Below are 18,018 nucleotides of genomic sequence, written 5' to 3' on the forward strand. Positions count from 1 at the left end.
AGAGAGGCTTGTGAGACCCACTGAGGCTTTCCACACACTGACCCCAACAAGGGATAAATCACACCCACAGAAGTTCAAGCTGATCAGCCAATAATCAAGCTACCTGTTAGAATGAAAGTCAACATTCAGAAGAAAACACAACTCAAAATCTCAACCACCTATCAACAACGTGTAACACACAATTTAAAACTACTAGATTAAAAATGTTACACAAAAAATGTGACCTGTAGTCAAGATAGAAAAGAAGTACTCAAAAGAAGCTGACCCACCATAGTTCAGGTACAGTCTCCCCTTAATATCCAAGGAAGGTGGGTCCAGGATCGCCCAGGGCCCCCCAGATCCACTGATGTTCAAGCCTTGTATAACATGGTAGCACGTGCACATAACCTACTTCTCCCCATTGTATTTAAATCATCTCTAGATTACCTATAACACCTAACACAGATACTACGTAAATACTATGACTACTACGAAATACATACAAGTACTGTGAAAATAGTGGCTGCTGCGTGGCAAATTCAACTTTTGCTTTTGGGGAACTTTATGTAATTTTTGTCCCCGAATATTTCCTATCAAGTAGTTGGTTGAATCTATGAATGTGCAGCCTGCAGATACAGAGGGCTGACTGTACCTGACTTAGAAAGCAGAGACCTCAAAGTCACTCTCATAAATATTAATATGTCCCAAGAAGGAAATGATGGACTTAATGATTAAGCAGATAAGGAATCTCAGCCAAGAAACAAACTATGAAGGAAAAAAAATAAAGGAAATTCTAGAACCCAAGAGCATGATACTAAAAAGCTAGTTATTGGGTGATGTTTTATTTCCTATGTGCACTATAATAAATTACCAAAACTTGGCTTAACAAAGAAATTTCGATAGATCTGGAGTTCAGAAGCCTGAAATCTTCACGTAGGATAAGAAAAGCTCAATGAAAGACTGAAGAGTGTAGACCAAAAAATGTGGTGGTTATTTTATTCTGGGGTGATGGAATTAAAGGACTTTATCTTCCTTTCTACACCTTCTAAATTTTCTAAAGTAAATATACTTTTATAATAAGAAAAATTAAAAAAACTTATCCTTCAAAAGAAGCGAAGGAAAAAGAAAATGCTTTCCCTCCCCGCTGGACATTTTCAGCTTTTCCTCTCCAGGGGGACGGCAGACACTCTTACCAGCTGACGTTCTGTGGCTAGCGTCGCTTTCTCAGCAGAGGACTCAGCACTCTGGGGTCCTGTCTTCTGAGGAGTGACCGCTTCAGCTGGTTTCTCTGAAAGTTCCGGAAGTGCTGTAGCTGAAACAGCTTCATGCCGTGTATTTATGTTCTCTGTGTGTTTAACTTTTCTCCTTACATCACTTTCTTCAGGGCTTTCAGATTCGTCACTGATGGGCTTGAGTTTTCTTCTTGGCTAGATCAAGAAAACAGCCTTATTGTTTAGAAAATACAAACGCTTATCATTCCTGTTAGTAGATAACCATAAGGTCCACATTTCTTAACTCCAAACTTCAAAACTGAATATAACAGAAAGATGGCAACCTCACTAGTGGACAGGACCGGAAACCTGGATTAAAGGGTCCCCGGCAAACACTCCCAACAGAGTGTTTAGCCACCATCTACACACGTTACATGGACCCTATGAAAACTGACACGGTACACAGAGATTTGAGATCTCTGTGATGAAAAACACTTCAGATACAAAACTCTATCATTATTATTTTAAAAAAGTACCTTCTGAAACATAATATACTCTTTATGAAAAATAATGCTACAGAACATTGTTTCTATTTGCATCCAAACAGTATATGAAATACTTTACAGAACATTTCTTCTACTTGCATCCAATCTAAATAGGATATGAAATATCTTACAAATTAAGATGGGAGAACAGGCATACCTTTTTGGCACTAATCTTTATAGACTCGTTTTCACTTGCTTCAATTTCAGAAGTGTCCGAACTGTACCAAAGAACAAACCATCAGTATCTTGCACACATTTCATTTTTATTCACGTGTCTTCTAAAAGTTGTTCCTCTGACACAAAAACAAGCTGAGTTTAATGAGATTTCCCACTTGTCAAGGGTGGGTCTGCCACCTCCCCAGACTTACCGTCACCTCCCACACCTTCGCACACCCAGGCCGCATCACTTGAGCTCGAGCAGGCAGGTAAGAGCCCGTAACTGCCCCTGTGGTCCCGTCAGAAGTGCCCCTTCCTCCCTGCCACCACTCCCAGGTACACGGGCACCCCCGGTCCTAATCCGCAGATACAGGCCCATGTTTGGGGACAGAAAAGGGAATACCTTCTTTCATCCTTTGAAAAGGAAAAAATAACCCTAAATTTCTAATGAGAGTCCTTTAACTTTTTTCATCTGACATTTAACACCAACTTCAAAATGCAACACAGTCTTTCAACAACAAGAGACAATACCACACATGGACATCACCAGATGGTCAACACTGAAAACAGACTGATTATATTCCTTGCAGCCAAAGATGGAGAAGCTCTATACAGTCAGCAAAAACAAGACTGGGGGCTGACTGTGGCTCAGATCATGAACGCCTTATTGCAAAATTCAGACTTAAATTGAAGAAAGTAGGGAAAAGCACTTGGCCTCTCAGGTATGACCTAAATCAAAATCCTTATGATTATACAGTGGAGGTGACAAATATATTCAAGGGATTAGACCTGGTAGACAGAATGACTGAAGAACAATGGACGGACGTTCGTAACATCATACAGGAGGTGGTGATCAAAACCATCCCCAAGAAAAACAAACGTAAAAAGGCAAAATGGTTGTCTGAGGAGGCCTTACAAAGAGCTGAGAAAAAAAGAGAAGTGAAAGACAAAGGAGAAAGGGAAAGACGAATGCAGAGTTCCAAAGGATAGCAAGGAGAGATGAGAATGCCTTTTTAAGTGAACAATGCAAAGCAAGAGAGAAAAACAACAGAATGGCAAAGACTTGAGATCTCTTCAAGAAAATTGGAGATACCAAGGGAACATTTCATGCAAAGATGGGCACAATAAAGAACAGAAACAGTATGGACTTAACAGAAGCAGAGATACTAAGAAGAGGTGGCAAGAATACACAGAAGAACTATACAAAAAAGACCTTAGTGACTCAGATAACCACAAAGGTGTGATCACTCACCTAGAGCCAAACATCCTGGACTGTTAACTCAAGTGGGCCTTAGGAAGCATCACTACGAGGTGACGGAATTCAGCTGAGCTACTTCAAATCCTAAAAGATGATGCTGTGAAAGTGCTGCACTCAATATGCCAGCAAATTTGGAAAGCTCAGCAGTGGCCACAGGACTTGAAAAGGTCAGTTTTCACTCCAATCCCAAAGAACAGTAATGTTCAAACTACTGCACAATTGTGCTCATTTTACATGCTAGCAAGGTAATGCTCAAAAATCCTTCAAGCCAGGCTTCAACAGAACGTGAACCAAGAAATTCCATATAACAAGATGGATTTAGGAAAGGCAGAGGAACCAGAGATCAAATTGCCAACATCTGTTGAATCACAGAAAAAGCAAGGGAATTCCAGAAAAACATCTATTTCTCCTCCATTGACTACATTAAAGCCTTTGACTGTGTGAATCACAAGAAACTGTGGAAAATTTTGAAAGAGATTCGAATACCAGACCACCTTATCTGCCTCCTGAGAAACTTGTATCTAGGTCAAGAAGCAACAGTTAGAACCAGACATGGAACAACAGACTGGTTCCAAATTGGGAAAGGAGTACGTCAAGGCTGTATATTGTCACCTTGCTTATTTAACTTCAATGCAGAGTACATCATGCGAAATGCCAGGCTGGATGAAGCTCAAGCTGGAATCAAGACTGCCGGGAGAAACAACAATAACCTCAGATAAGGAGATGACATCACCCTAATGGAGAAGGAAATGGCAACCCACTCCAGTGTTCTTGCCTGGAGAATCCCAGGTATGGGGGAGCCTGGTGGGCTGCCGTCTATGGGGTTGCACAGAGTCGGACACGACTGAAGTGACTTAGCAGCAATGGCAGAAAGCGAAGAGGAACTAAAGAGCCTCTTAATGAAGGTGAAAGACGAGAGTGAAAAAGGTGGCTTAAAACTCAACATTCAAAAAACTAAGTTCTTTTTGCATATGCAGTTAGGGAAAGCTAAGCTTGATAAAACACTTTTTTTCAGACCCTGAGAAAACAAAAATGTGCCTAGGGGAAAATCTGAAGTTATGGCTTATCGTGTCATTGAAATACAACCACCTTGCCTGGAACTCCAGCCCTGGGTTAATTATAAAACTTCAAGCTAGGAGGAAAAAAAAAGGAGGAAAGCCTTTTGAGTATGTAAATTTGGCTATTCTAACTATTATCCATAAACTGCTAAGTTTAATTGCAATGTCTAATTCACGAAATATGAAAAGATAAAATAATGAGATCTCTGTTGGTCTGGACATTTGTATGTCTCAATATGTGTTTTTGTCTTTGTATGATATAGCTGAGGTTAATTTGTAAAGGAGCTCTATTTAATTTGCCTTTAAAAAATATGAGCACTTACAAATCAAACAAATCTAAATTTACCTACTTTTGTCTTCTTGTAAGACTAAGAGGGAAACTAAAGATGTTTTGGTTTATTAAACATGCATGTTGTACCACTGGAGAAAAGCTATGCTGTGAAAAAATGTATGTTTTTAGAGGTTGTGGAATATGTTCTTAAGTTTGCCAATCAGAAAATGCTGGTGTACCATTTCAATCACTTGGTTTTCTTAAGGTTTCAAGGGTTAAAAACTGTGATATGTAAAAATGATAACATTTCTATGCATAAAACAAATAGGATATGAGTTGTTGGTGAAGAAAAGGTATGAACAAATGGAAATATTTTTGTTTAAAAAAAATGATAATACTATCCTTCAGTTGTCTGTTTCTGGATAAGGAAATACAGGACAAATTTGTTTGGATCCAAAAAATGATAAAAGGTTTTTAAAAAAGGAGCTTTGAGAACAAAATTTTTTATGTTGTCAGGATTAAGATTAGACTAAATTTAATTAGGTATATAAATTCTGTTATTAACAGTAAACTGATGCAAGACAAAATTTGTTTTTTTTCCTCTTTGTTGGAAAAACAAAATTCTCCTGGAATATTGGTCTAATTCTGATAACAGAGACTTCTAATGGAAAGCAACTGTTTTGTTTCTAATCATACTTTTGACTCTAATATTCAGGATGGAAAAACTGTCCAGTAAAGTTGTCACAGAATATAACTACTCATGATGTATAGCACTGCTTTAATTTTATGGCTTAAAGCACATGTACAATGTTTGTGTGAAAATTGGGTACAGATGATAAAATGTGTGGCCTATAACACATTTCCCTATGAACATACCCAGAGCCTGTTCATGGGATCTGAGTAGTTATCCCCCAACATGGACAACTAGTCAAGTATATAAATAAAAAGGAGCCCTAGCACTGAGGGACATGGATGAACCGAGAGCAGGCAAATGAACCACTCTGGAAACGCTGGAAAAATATACTGATTATCAATACTCTCTATGGAAAGAGTTGCAACTTCAAAGGGGAAAGTGATGGAAGAAGTGCTCACCTACTGAGATTTAGGGAAGTCATTCTGACCTACATATGATTAAGTTAGAACTTCAGGCTAAGTAAAACAGCCTGTTTGTGGCCTATTAAACAGACATTGTACATCGGCTTTAATCATTAAGACAGAGAACAGTGCAAAGGTGTATTTTGATTATCATCCTCATTGTAATATGTCTAGTAATTCTCAAATGTTTGTCCAGGTACTACAGAAGTTTTTTGCCTTTCCTGTTCTGCACCTGTCCCTCCTCAAGGCTGATAATATCAAAGAAAAGGGGGCACTGAAGCGGAGCAGGACCCTGTGTCCTTGCCCCCTGGCTATGTCCTCTGCCTGCCTTTCATCTGTGGGAAACTTTAGTCAAAGAATAAGTCTAATCAGAGAAGTGAGAAATGCGGAAACAAAGGGAAACAGTCAAAGGAGACTAATAATAATGTGGTCATTAAGCACAGCCAAGGACCTTTAGTTCTTTCTCAAGAGCTGTAAGGTCATATTCCGAGCCATATCCTGCAGCTGTCTTATAGACACTAACACCCCAGGTGGAGACGTTCACTAGCAGACTGTATCCAGGACACGAGCTGCCTCAACTGGCCTCAAAGAAATGGCAACAAACCAACCCTGGAACTGAAGATTAACTGGACCAAAAACCACCAAGATGACGCTGGTGAGACCACTGATGGCCATTCTGAGATGACTGCTCGAGACGACTGTGCTGTCTCTGCATGTAGTCCGACCCCCTGGCCCCTGTCCATGAAAGCTCTCACCTCCTGCTTACGAAGGCGTGGGGGGAGTCAGCCTTTGGACAGATATCCACCCCTCTTCCCCCACAGTTGCTGGCATCTGAAATAAAGCAAACTTTCCTTTCCACCAACCTGGCCTGTTTACTGGCTTTTGACAGTAAGCAGCGGGACTGACATACTTCTTTTGGTAACACAAAGAAATTGTGAAAAGACATAAGAAACAAATATTGGGATTTGGGGGGGGGGGGGGTCCTTTCCTGGTGGTGCAGTGGATAAGAATCCGCCTGCAAATGCAGGGGATACAGGTTTGATCCCTGTTCTGGGAAGATGCCACATATGACAGAGCAACTAGGCCTGTGCCCCACAACCAGCGGGCCGTGCTCCAGAGCCGGGAGCCGCAGCGACCGAGCCCCGGCGCCCTGGAGCGCGTGCTCCTCCCCAAGAGGAGCCACCGCGATGAGCAGCCTGCCCACTGCAACTAGAGAGCAGCCCCAGCTCACCGCAACCAGGAAAGCCCATGCAGCAACCAAGACCCGGACAGCCAAAAAAAAAAAAGAGAATAAAACCAGTGGTAGGGAAGGGAAGAAGTGGGGGCAGGAGCTGTGATGACAGAGAGGAGATGGAGGCTCTTATTAACCTTTCTATATGTCTAAACCATGTGAATATCTCACCCATTCAAAAATTCTTCTGAAAAAATTATATTCACCACTATTTAAAATGAAGTGTGCAGTTTTCCAAATATTTGGCTTTCGTTACTGATTTCCAGTAACATCTGGTAGAAAACCTGCAGTCTCCTAAGCAAGGACCACAAGGCATCCCCAGATGGAGAAACTCGGACAGACGTCCCATTTAGGCTCCTGCCCAAGTAGGGTATTTGTTTTAAAAATGCAGTTTTGTTAACTCTCAAAATATAGGGTATTTGTTTTAAAAATGCAGTTTTGTTAACTCTCAAAATATAGTTAAGTCTCAAAATATAGTCAGTAACTAGAACTGACTTCTTACCTAACAGAGGTCCTTAAGTCAGGGTTTGCACTAGTGAATAGTTTATAATTCAAACCACGGCTACTGAAGAGTTCTTCACCATGTGGGTCCTCAAGTTGTCTGTTGAGTCATTTGGGCAGATTTTCCTGAACCAGCACCCCACAGAAATCTATAAAACTCAAACCTATGCACCCAAGGGACAACACAGCTGAAATTTACAACAGACTTTGGGTTTCCTCTGGGATTATCAGCTTCTTTCCCCTATTCCCACCCTGCCCCAGAAAACATCCCATTGTGACGGGTAAGAGAATTTGTAAAATCACCTGAACTTCTACACTCTCAAAACCTTTCCTCTCCTCGTTTTATCTCAAAGCTAAACAACCTCCACTGGGATGTTTTCTAGGATAATCAGGTGTCAGTTATAGTTATTATAAGCAACATCAATTACTGAAAAATTAAGTTTTTCTGTCCCAGTTCTCTTGAGGAAAAACATAAAATGACTCGAAGGATCTTTAAAAAGCTTTGGTTTTATAAGCATCTCTCTTAAAAAACATCTCAGAAACGCCATTAACCATGAGTAAACAACTGCTTGCGATCCACCCACACCTTCTCTCTGCTTCTTTTTCTTGAGGAATTGAGGGGAGATGTGACCCGCAGTGCTTGGAGAATTCTTCCTCATCAGCATATATAGCCGTGCTGTGTAGAGGAGGGTCTACAAGAGATTAAAAAAAAAATATTTAGAAGTTTGGTCATCTGGGAAGTAAGCAAGTTTGTCCCTCTACACTGGTGTACAAAGCAACCTGTTTACGTGGCTAATAAAATCAAAACCAATTACATGGGCTACTTCTGATTCCACACCTCAGGAAGAACAAACGTGAACCATTTCACCAATACACACATGGATAGTTACCCTATATCCTTACTGTCCTTAGAGATGATGCAGAAACTTTTAAATGAGCTAAAAGATAAGCATAAACAGGAGGTCTGACATTGCTCCCTCATCCTGTGGAGCATCACAGAGCAGCCTGGGAGACACTGCATGAACTCATGAACTCCAAGCCCAAGGGCCCGGGGTGCCTGGCCACCCCCGACTCTCCCACCCCACAAAGTGCCTGGCGAGGGTGGGCTCAAACCCGTGGACAACTGGCCCTCTGGGGAGGATCCCGGTCCTCCTGCACACCCCTTCCCCTCTCCTCCCCTCTGCACTGCCAGGGCGTGGAGTGAAGCAGGAAAAGTTCACTCGAATCAAGATACAGGAGAGAGACCAAACAACCTTGGTGGGAAGACACAGAAGAGGTGCTGAGGAGGATGCTCCTACCTGCTGAGCAAACAGGGGTCACAGGAGAGGCCTCGGCCCCGGGGCTGGGCCTGTGAGAGGGAGGGAGGAGGAACAGCTGCAGGGGTGCCTGGAAAGAGCCAAGCACCCAATTCACGCTCAGGTTTCACCATGAACGCACAATAAACAGCTGTTTAGATAATGAACAGAGCAACTGCACAATCTTAAAGTTAGTAATATACTTGGTACTGACCTCAACCAGGCACTGGAAGGACAGATGCTGAAGCTCCAATACTCTGGCCCCCTGATGTGAAGAGCTGACTCATTGGAAAAGACCCTGATGCTGGGAAAGATTGAAGGCAGACGGAGAAGAGAGCGGCAGATGAGATGGTTGGATGGCATCACCGACTCAATGAACATGAGTTTGAACAAACTCCAGGAGATAGTTAAGGACAGGGAAGCCTGGCGTGCTGCAGTCTAGGGGGGCTCAAAGAGTCAGACATGACTGAGCAATTGACAACAAGTAAGCAAAGGGATTTATTTACTTTAAAACTACTGGGAATAACAAGGGGAAAAAAGAAAACCACACCAACTTTTGGATCTCTGTGTGTAACCAGTCACACGAGCTGGACTCTTAACCTGTCAACAATAAAAAGATAAATAACCTGATTTCAAAATGAGCAAAGGATGTGAATAGATACTGCTTCAAAGAAGACACAGCAGTACCTCGCTTTACTGTACTTTGCTTTGTGGCACTTTGGAGATACTGCACTATTTACAAACTGAAGGTTTGGGCAACGCTGCACTATCAGGTGATGATTAGGTTAATCTGGATTGCCACAAACCTTGCCAAAAGCCCCCTGATGAACCCAACAAGCTTCCTGACTCCCAATTAAGCAAAAACGTCTGCTCCAGTGAACACCCTAGAGTGCCCCCAATCAATAACTTAATGCCCCCTTCCAGCAAGAATTGTGTCTTGAGGCTATAAAAATTGGCTATTAACTCATGAAAATGGTCGACTTCCCCTGGTCTGTCAGGAGGTCAGTCCACTGCGCTCGCAATGCCCACATTATCTCTGCTCTTTGTTCTTAATAAACCCACTCCCTTCTGAAATGCTCTGTATCTGAAAATTCTTTTCAAACACGCGCTCATATTGCCTCAACATTGACTACACTAAAGTCTTTGACTGTGTGATCACAACAAACTGTGGAAAATTCTGAAAGAGATTTGAATACCAGACCATCTTACCTGCCTCCTGAGAAACTTGTATCCAGGTCAAGAAGCAACAGTTAGAACCAGACATGGAACAACAGACTGGTTCCTAATAGGGAAAGGAGTATGTCAAGGCTGTATACTGTCACCCTGATTATTTAACTTCTATGCAGAGTACATCATGTGAAATGCCAGGTTGGATGAAGCTCAAGCTGGAATCAAGACTGATGGGAGAAATATCAATAACCTCAGATATGGAGATGACACCACCCTAGTGGAAGAAAGCAAAGAGAAACTAAAGAGCCTCTTGATGAAGGTGAAAGAGGAGAATGAAAAAGCTGGCTTAAAACTTAACATTCAAAAAATGAAGATCATGGCATTCAGTCCCATCACTTCATGGAAAATAGATGGGGAAACAATGGAAACACTGACAGACTTTATTTTCTTGGGCTCCAAAATCACTGCAGATGGTGACTACAGCCATGAATTTAAAAGACGTTTGCTCCTTGGAAGAAAAGCTAGGACAAACTTAGATAGCATTTTAAAAAACAGAGACATTACTTGACTGACAAGGTCAAAGCTATGGTTTTTCCAGTGGTCATGTATGGATATGACAGTTGGGCCATAAAGAATGCTGAGTGCCAAAGAATTGATGCTTTTGAACTGTATTGTTGGAGAAGACTCTTGAGAGTCCTTTGGACTGCAAGGAGATCAAACCAATCAATCCTAAAGGAAATCAACTCTGAATATTCATTAGAAGGGCTGATGATGAAGCTGAAGCTCCAATTCTTTGGCCACCTGATGCGAAGAGCTGACTCCTTAGAAAAGACCCTGATGTTGGGGAAGATTGAAGGCAGGAAAATAAGGGGACAATGAAGGATGAGATGGTTGGATGACATCACTGACTCAATGGCCATGAGTTTGAGAGCTCTGGAAGATGGTGATGGACAGGGAAGCCTGGCGTGAGGCAATGGGGTTGCAAAGAGTTGGACACAACTAAGTGACTGAATACCACCACTACTAAGGGAAGTCAGTCAGGCAAAGGTAGAACATGGCATATGAGGAATTATCTGGGTGAACAAAACAATAGACATACAAGTCAGCAAATTTATGATTCAGAAAGAGACTCTGAGACATTAATGTCAAATGAATGGTTCTTGGAAAAAAAAAAAAAAGAAATCAAAGTGAAAGCATGGAACGAATTAGGAGGTCCATATGGAAATCGACAAGAAATCAGTATCTGTAACAAATAATCCACAAAGATTCTCCTCTTCCTTCCTTCCATGGACATTTACACGGAAATCTCTATTTCTAAGAGATAATACACAAAACTTATCTCCTATCTTCCTGCTTGGTATTCACAGAAAAGAGATTAATAACTCATAAGGACCTGATGCTCACCACTCTGCTCGACCTTCTAAGGCAAAAAGTTGGAAGAAACAGTAGAGATAGCCATAGATAACATAATACCCAAATCCGGGGCAATCACAACACTGCAAATCAACTATACTTCAAGGTAGTTTCGGCAACATGATAAAGAAAAGGAAACAAAAGCAGTGCCTACTTTATTATCTCTGACCTCCCCGACTAGGGTCGCTGTCCTATCCCTGGAGGCTGGGCACGCTTGGGTCCCACTGCTGAAATGGGGTGGGGTGGACACAGCCTGGCTCGATGCACTTGGTGGAAGCCTTTTCAAAGGTCTACTGTGTGCTATGTTTGGCTGGGACAAGAGTCCGGCATCACATCAAGGCCTCGAGCAACTGATGCTTTTGACTGTGGTGTTGGAGAAGATTCCTTAGAGTCCCTTGGACTACAAAGAGATCCAACCAGTTCATCCTAAAGATCAGTCCTGAATATTCATTGGAAGGACTGATGCTGAAGCTCCAATACTTTGGCCACCTGATGCGAAGAATTGACTCACTGGGAAAGACCCTGATGCTGGGAAAGATTGAAGGCAGGAAGAGAAGGGGATGACAGAGGACAAGACGGTTGGATGGCTCACTGACTCAATGGACATGAGTTTTAGAAAGCTCTGGAGATGATGAAAGACAGGGAGGGCTGGCGTGCTGCAGTGTACAGGGTCGCAAAGAGTTGGACACAAATGAGTGACCACACAACTACAAGGCACTTCAGGGCTCCCTTGGGACGTTAAACAATTAGGACTCCCTGAGCAGCTTGGTATTTTGACTCTGATTTCATCAGACCAACCAAGACCAAGGTCCTATTCCCAGCCATATTCTACAAGGGAAGAACCCGCATTTGGGACTAAAGAGTACCCTGGATGGCCATCAATGCCCAACCTGAAAGAAATAGCCTTAGGCCAGAAGCCACTTAACCTAACAAGAGACAATATCCCATAAAGTTGGAAGCAAAGAAGGAGTTACAATCCCTCATAGACAAATTTTTAAAACACTGCCTCTTGGTGACCTGCCAATCTCCATGCAACACTCCCATTTTTCTGGCTATTAAGTCAACTGAGGAATATTGAGTGATACAAGACCTCAGAGCAGTAAATGATGCTGTGGTCCCTAACCACCTGCTTTGGTCAATCCTTATGTATCCTAAGTGTTCTTGTCCTCAAGGACGCCTTCCTTTGCATCCTTGTCTATCCCTCCTCACAATATTTGTTTGCTTTTGAGTGGATTAACTGCCACTCAGGACAAATCCAACAATACACCTAGACAGTACGGCCTCAGGACAGCCTACATAGTGGGCTCTTATGTCCAAGGAAAACAACTATGGGAGATGCATCAAAAGAACGGCTATTCTACAGTATGTTCACGGAAGTCTCAGATCAAAATACCACTAAGTCCTTAATTCCTTGGGTTAGAAAGCCTCTCAAAGTCACAACAAATCTCAAAGCAATGAGTTAAATATCTGAGATGTACTATAAAACCCAGAAATAGACAGTTAACTCCATACAGAAAACAAGCTGTATTTAGGTTTAAGCACTCCAAAGAGCTGCCTGCAATTACAGAGACGTGGGTTCAGTCCCTGGGTTGGGAAGATCCCCTGGAGAAGGAAATGGCAACACATTCCAGTATTGTTGCCTGGGAAATCTCATTGACCCAGGAAAGTGGTGGGCTGCAGTCCATGCGGTCACAAAGAATTGGAGACAACGGAGCAACTGAACCACCACCAGCCTTGAGTTACTTGCTGGGATTTTAGAGAACAAAGTCAGGTTCGTGCATTTTTATCTCCTCTGCTTCCGCAATGTAGATCCTCTGCCTGAGCTCCAGGAGCTTTACTCACTCTCCTCTGTGACTATCCTGTCCAGGTTCTCAGGAACTACTTGACTCATCTGTCGTCCCCCAGACTGAAGGGGGAGCCGGGCCACTTTATATTCAAGTGAGACAACTATGAGATCTCTGGGTCTGTCTTTAGAGAAAATTAACTTCTAAATGAGCTCTATTTAATTGGCTTAAAGGAATTTGAGCGCTTATATACATTCTCAGAAAGATAAAAGAGGCTCACTAGGATACATTTGGCTTCATGTGATCTGGGAAATATCCAATATTTAATTAACCTCTGGCATTAGAGCTAGCTTAAGCTTGTGGGTTTAATTAATACAGACTTGACTTTAGAGTGATCAACAGTAAGTATACTTTAATCGTACCTAGAGTTATTGAGTGCTAAGTACATATTGTTTGTTATGAAATTTGTCAACAGGGAAAATAAGCTGATATGAAATTTTTAAGTAAATATAAGCAGGATAAGAACTTTTTAGTAAACTCTATAGCAATAATTATGTTTTGGAAACATCCGTCTAAAACACTCTGCAAATTTTGGTAAATTGAAATTAATTAAGTTTAACAACAGGAATTCATTGAAAATCCAGGCCTTTTCAAATAAGATAAAATATTGAGAATATTAATTTATACACAGGTCCAAATTATCAACTCTTGTCTTCTTGTGAGAGAAAAACTAAAGATGTTTTGTGCCACCTTGCGATGTCCTTCACCAACCTATAGAATGCTAATGTAGAAGACAGTTCATGGTTGTTTAAGGAAAGTAGGATGTGTGTTCTCAGAAAAGAGGGTATGAAGAATAGAAATGTATTTTGTTGAAAGGAAAAAAGGTGATTTTGCCTTGGAACTGGCTATTTCTGAATGGGGAAAGAATAAGGGACAAAATATGGCTACAGAAAGTAGTGAATGCTTGTAAAAGAGGAACAATGACAAAGGAATTTTGTATGTGGTCAGAATTTTCTAAAGTTGGATTAAATGAGGTAAACACATTTTATTAATAGGTTGATGTGAGACTGAATTTTGTTTTTCTCTCATAAGGGAACAAGGTTTTCCTAGAATACACCTTTTTGATAGCAGATCATGTGAGTGCCTATCCCCTGAAGGGATCTGTATTTACTTCTGAAAATTATTTTCACCTCAGCTTAACAAGCCATTGTTTGACTCTTTGATTCCATCTGACTGGGTGTTTTAAGACTTTTTGAAAGGCTCCCCTGGGGGCTCAGTGGAAAAGACACAGCCTGTAATGCAAGGGGATACCAGTTCCATCCCTGACCCCTGGTTTGGGAGGATCCCACATGCCATGGAGCAACGAGCCCATGTGCCACAGTACTGAGCCTGCGCTCCAGAGCCCCGGAGCCACAACCAGAGTCACGCTCTCAGAGCCCGTGCTCTGAAACAAGGGAAGGTACCACAATGAGAAGCCCGCACACGGCAGTGAGAGAGGAGCTCCTGCCCGCTGCAAGCAGAGAAAGCCTGCCGCAGCAACAAAGACCCAGCACCGCCAAAAATAAAAATAAATACATTAAAAAAAAACTTTTTGAGATTTTTGAGACTCCCTAAATATCAAATTTGAACTAAAGGTCTTTTGACCTCAAGATACTTTGGGGGTGCTTCAAAGGGTCCCTGGAGCACCCCAAAGAAAGATCCTAAACTAACTGGGTTCATTTGGTATGTTAAATTATGTGGGAAACATTGTTCAAACTCGCTGTTGCCTGTGTCAGATAGAATCATTACCCTCTCCCCGATTTTATCGAAGCCGTCAGACAGAGGAGAGGGTTTGGGTTCTTCTGCTGTCTGGTCTCTCACCTTACCCCATGTCCAATCAATCCCCTGAGGGAATACTCCCACCTCCAGGCCCTCCTTGTCTAACACCCATGGCCTTTTGTACTGTACCCAACTTCAGTCTCCCATCGGAGAGGCCCTGCACATCCCCCAGGAGTTCACTCTGCACCTCCAGGACTTCCTTCACCGCTCCACTTGGCAGCGCTCACACAGGGACAGACTAACTACTGGACTGGCCACTTGCACGCAGCCCACATCCTAGGTTTTATAGGTGCTCCCCATCAAGGAATACACCCCAACACAGGGAAAACTTTATAGGACATGAGCTTCATGGCCAACAAGTGGAGTCCTGCCAACACACTGGCACTGCTTCAAATGTCCCTTACTGGGTGCCCCTCACTGGAGAGATTGGGCTGACCTGAGATGTCAGGTTATGAATTAAAGGGAGCAGAGACTCTCAAAATCCCATCAGATGAGAAAGGAATTCAGAGGACATTCCAACTCCCCTCCGACATAAACCTCCCAAGGACTGTCTCCAGGACTCTGGACTTCAATTCTAGAAGCGCTCTTGGTTGCAGGTTATTCAACATGGCAGGATCCTCTTCTAAACCATAAGAAACACATCTGGAAAGTATACTTAGTAGTAGCAGTAGTGTTAGTAGCTCAGTCATATCCAACTCTTCAAAACACCATGGACTGTAGCCCACCAAGCTCCTCTGTCCATGGGATTCTCCAGGCAAGCATACTGGAGTGGGTTGCCATTCCCTTCTCCAGGGGATCTTCCCAACCCAGGGATCGAACTTGCATCTCCTGCATTGTGGGCAGATTCTTTACTGTCTGAGCCACCAGTAAGATACCAAATTGTAAATTTAAAAAAATAGAAGACTGAAAAGAGAAAAACTTAAACTTTACCGTAACACTGCCATGCCTTTATGTACGTTAGGTAGATGGAGAAAAATGCCCTGAAAATCGGTCTCTAAATTACAATAACATCTTGCAACTGGATCTTTACTGTCACAAGATGGGAAAATAGACTGAGATTCCCTATGTTCAAGCCTTCATGGTTCTTTACCAAAACCCTGTTCTACTGGGCTCCTGTAACCAAAAGCCAGGCGAATCAGAAAGCACTCCCGGCATTTTAGATGATCCCCTTTAACGTTCTCCAATTCTCAGAGGTGAAACAAAGGCTCCTCTGCTTCCCCAGAGCCACCGAGTTTCCCAGATCCCAATGACCAATCTCAAACTCCACATTCCTATGTGCCATACACCCTTCATCACCCCTGAAGGGAGACTGACTGCCCCCAGGGTAAACTCATAGTGGAACTTCCTATCAACCAGGATCAGAGAAAATACGCCCTTGAAGGGAAGTGACAGTGAAGGAACAGTCAGGGTACACGTGCCTTTCTCTTGAACTGATTTTGTCCAATGCAAACAAAGACGGGGCCGGTATACTGAAAACAATGGTAAGTTTGTTGCAGGGTTTCAGGCCCTACCTCTGGCCTTTGACTGGGAGGATGTCCAAATAGTTCTACTATAATACTTGCTTTGGACCTGAGGAAAAGCAGAGAATGTGGGCAGCAGTCCAGTGGCATAGTACCAGCTTGACCAACCCAAACATTTTGTAATGGATGGAGACGCAGTCCAAAGTCAGGAGCCCCACTGGTATTGTGAATCCAGGGATGGGACAGAAGCCATGAAACACGTGATCCATTGTGTTATTTGAAGGGATGAAAAAAACCTATCAAAAATGCAATTAACTATGAAAGGATTCAAGGAGTGACCCAAGAATAAGAAAACCCAGCCTTCTTTCAGGGGCCAAGGTGGCTTTTGGAAAACTGACTAACACTGAACCCTCCAATCCCGAGGGCAAATCCCAGCTATGACAACATCTGATCAGTCAGTCTGCCCTTGATACTCTGCTGAAACTCCAGAAGGTACAATTAGGCAACAAACCCTGATGACCCAACTCCTAGAGGTGGCCTTGGGTATTTAACAGTGGAGTATTTAATAATGAGCAGAAGAGAGAGCCCAACATGAGAAAGACAGGCCAGGGCTCAAGCTAAACTGACGGGGATTCTGGAGGCTCCCTCTGAGAGGTCTATCTCCATTGAGGGGGCTCTGGGTAGTTCCTGACGTGACAGGTAATAAGATGGATTTTTAAATTGATACCTGAGCCACTTACTTACTCCTGATTTTTCAAGCAGGGCCGCTTTCCTCCAAAAGCTGCACAGTGACTGCTGTCGATGCAAAGCCTCTCATCCGTTACTTCACTGGGCTTCTCCCGTGTCAATCTGAAGTGTCTGATGTCACCTGCCTTTCTGGTTGTCCCTCGGTGTACTAGCAGAGAGGGGCCCTTCTGGGCTCCCCTGGAACCAGTAAACAATTAGGATACCTTGAACAGTCCTGTATTTTGACTCTGACCACAGGAGACCAGTGAAAAGAGCAAGATCCTATTCCCAGCCATATTCTACAAGGAGTGAACCCGCATTTTGGAAACAATGCGTACCCAGGAGGGCCATCAATGCCCAACCTCAAAGAATCAGCTTTAGGCCAGAAGCCACTTACCCTAACAAGAGACAATATCCCATGAAGCTGGAAACAAAGAAGGGCTTACAACTCCTCATCCCTAAACCCTTACAACATGGCCTCTCGGCGCCATGCCAGTCTCCATGCAATACTCCTATTTTCCAGTTATTAAACCAACTGGGGAAAGTAGAGCGGTACAAGACCTCACAGCAGGAAATGGCACTGTGGCCCCTATTCACTCCCTTGTGGCCAATACTTATAAAACGTTAGCCCAACCCCTGAGGATGCTAAATGGTTTACTGTGCTCAACCTCAAGATCCCTTTTCTTGTATCCACGCCTATTGCCCCCTCACAATTGTTTGACTTCCACTCAGGCCAAATGCAACAATACACTTGGACAGTATTGTCTCAGGGGTTTCAGGAGAGCCCACACTTGGTCTCCCGGGCCCTAAGAAAACAACTATGGGAGACACACCTAAAAGAACGGGCTATTCTACAGTATGTACATGACATATTAATATGTACCTCACCATGGTGGTCTCAGATCAAAATACCACTTAAGTCCTTAATTTCCTTGGGGCTACAGAGCCTCTCAAACGTACAACAAATCTCCGAGCAATGAATTAAATATCTGGTATATACTATAAACCCCAGGAACAGATAATTATCTCCATACAGGAAACAAGCTA

General features: G+C 42.8%; 1 protein-coding gene across 1 annotated transcript in view; it reads right to left on the reverse strand.

The window, feature by feature from the left end:
• The window catches only part of CENPU (centromere protein U), a 44,160-nt gene that overhangs the window by 12,178 nt on the left and 13,964 nt on the right, over positions 1-18,018 (reverse strand). Inside the window, exons 4-6 of the mRNA XM_065946446.1 lie at positions 7,892-7,997; positions 1,893-1,953; positions 1,173-1,406 (exon numbers count right to left, since the gene is read on the reverse strand). Coding sequence (XP_065802518.1) covers positions 1,173-1,406; positions 1,893-1,953; positions 7,892-7,997 — 401 coding nt within the window. The remainder of the gene's footprint in view (positions 1-1,172; positions 1,407-1,892; positions 1,954-7,891; positions 7,998-18,018) is intronic.

This window comes from Muntiacus reevesi, chromosome 10 (assembly GCF_963930625.1).
Source record: "Muntiacus reevesi chromosome 10, mMunRee1.1, whole genome shotgun sequence".
Classification (NCBI taxonomy): Eukaryota; Metazoa; Chordata; class Mammalia; order Artiodactyla; family Cervidae; genus Muntiacus; species Muntiacus reevesi.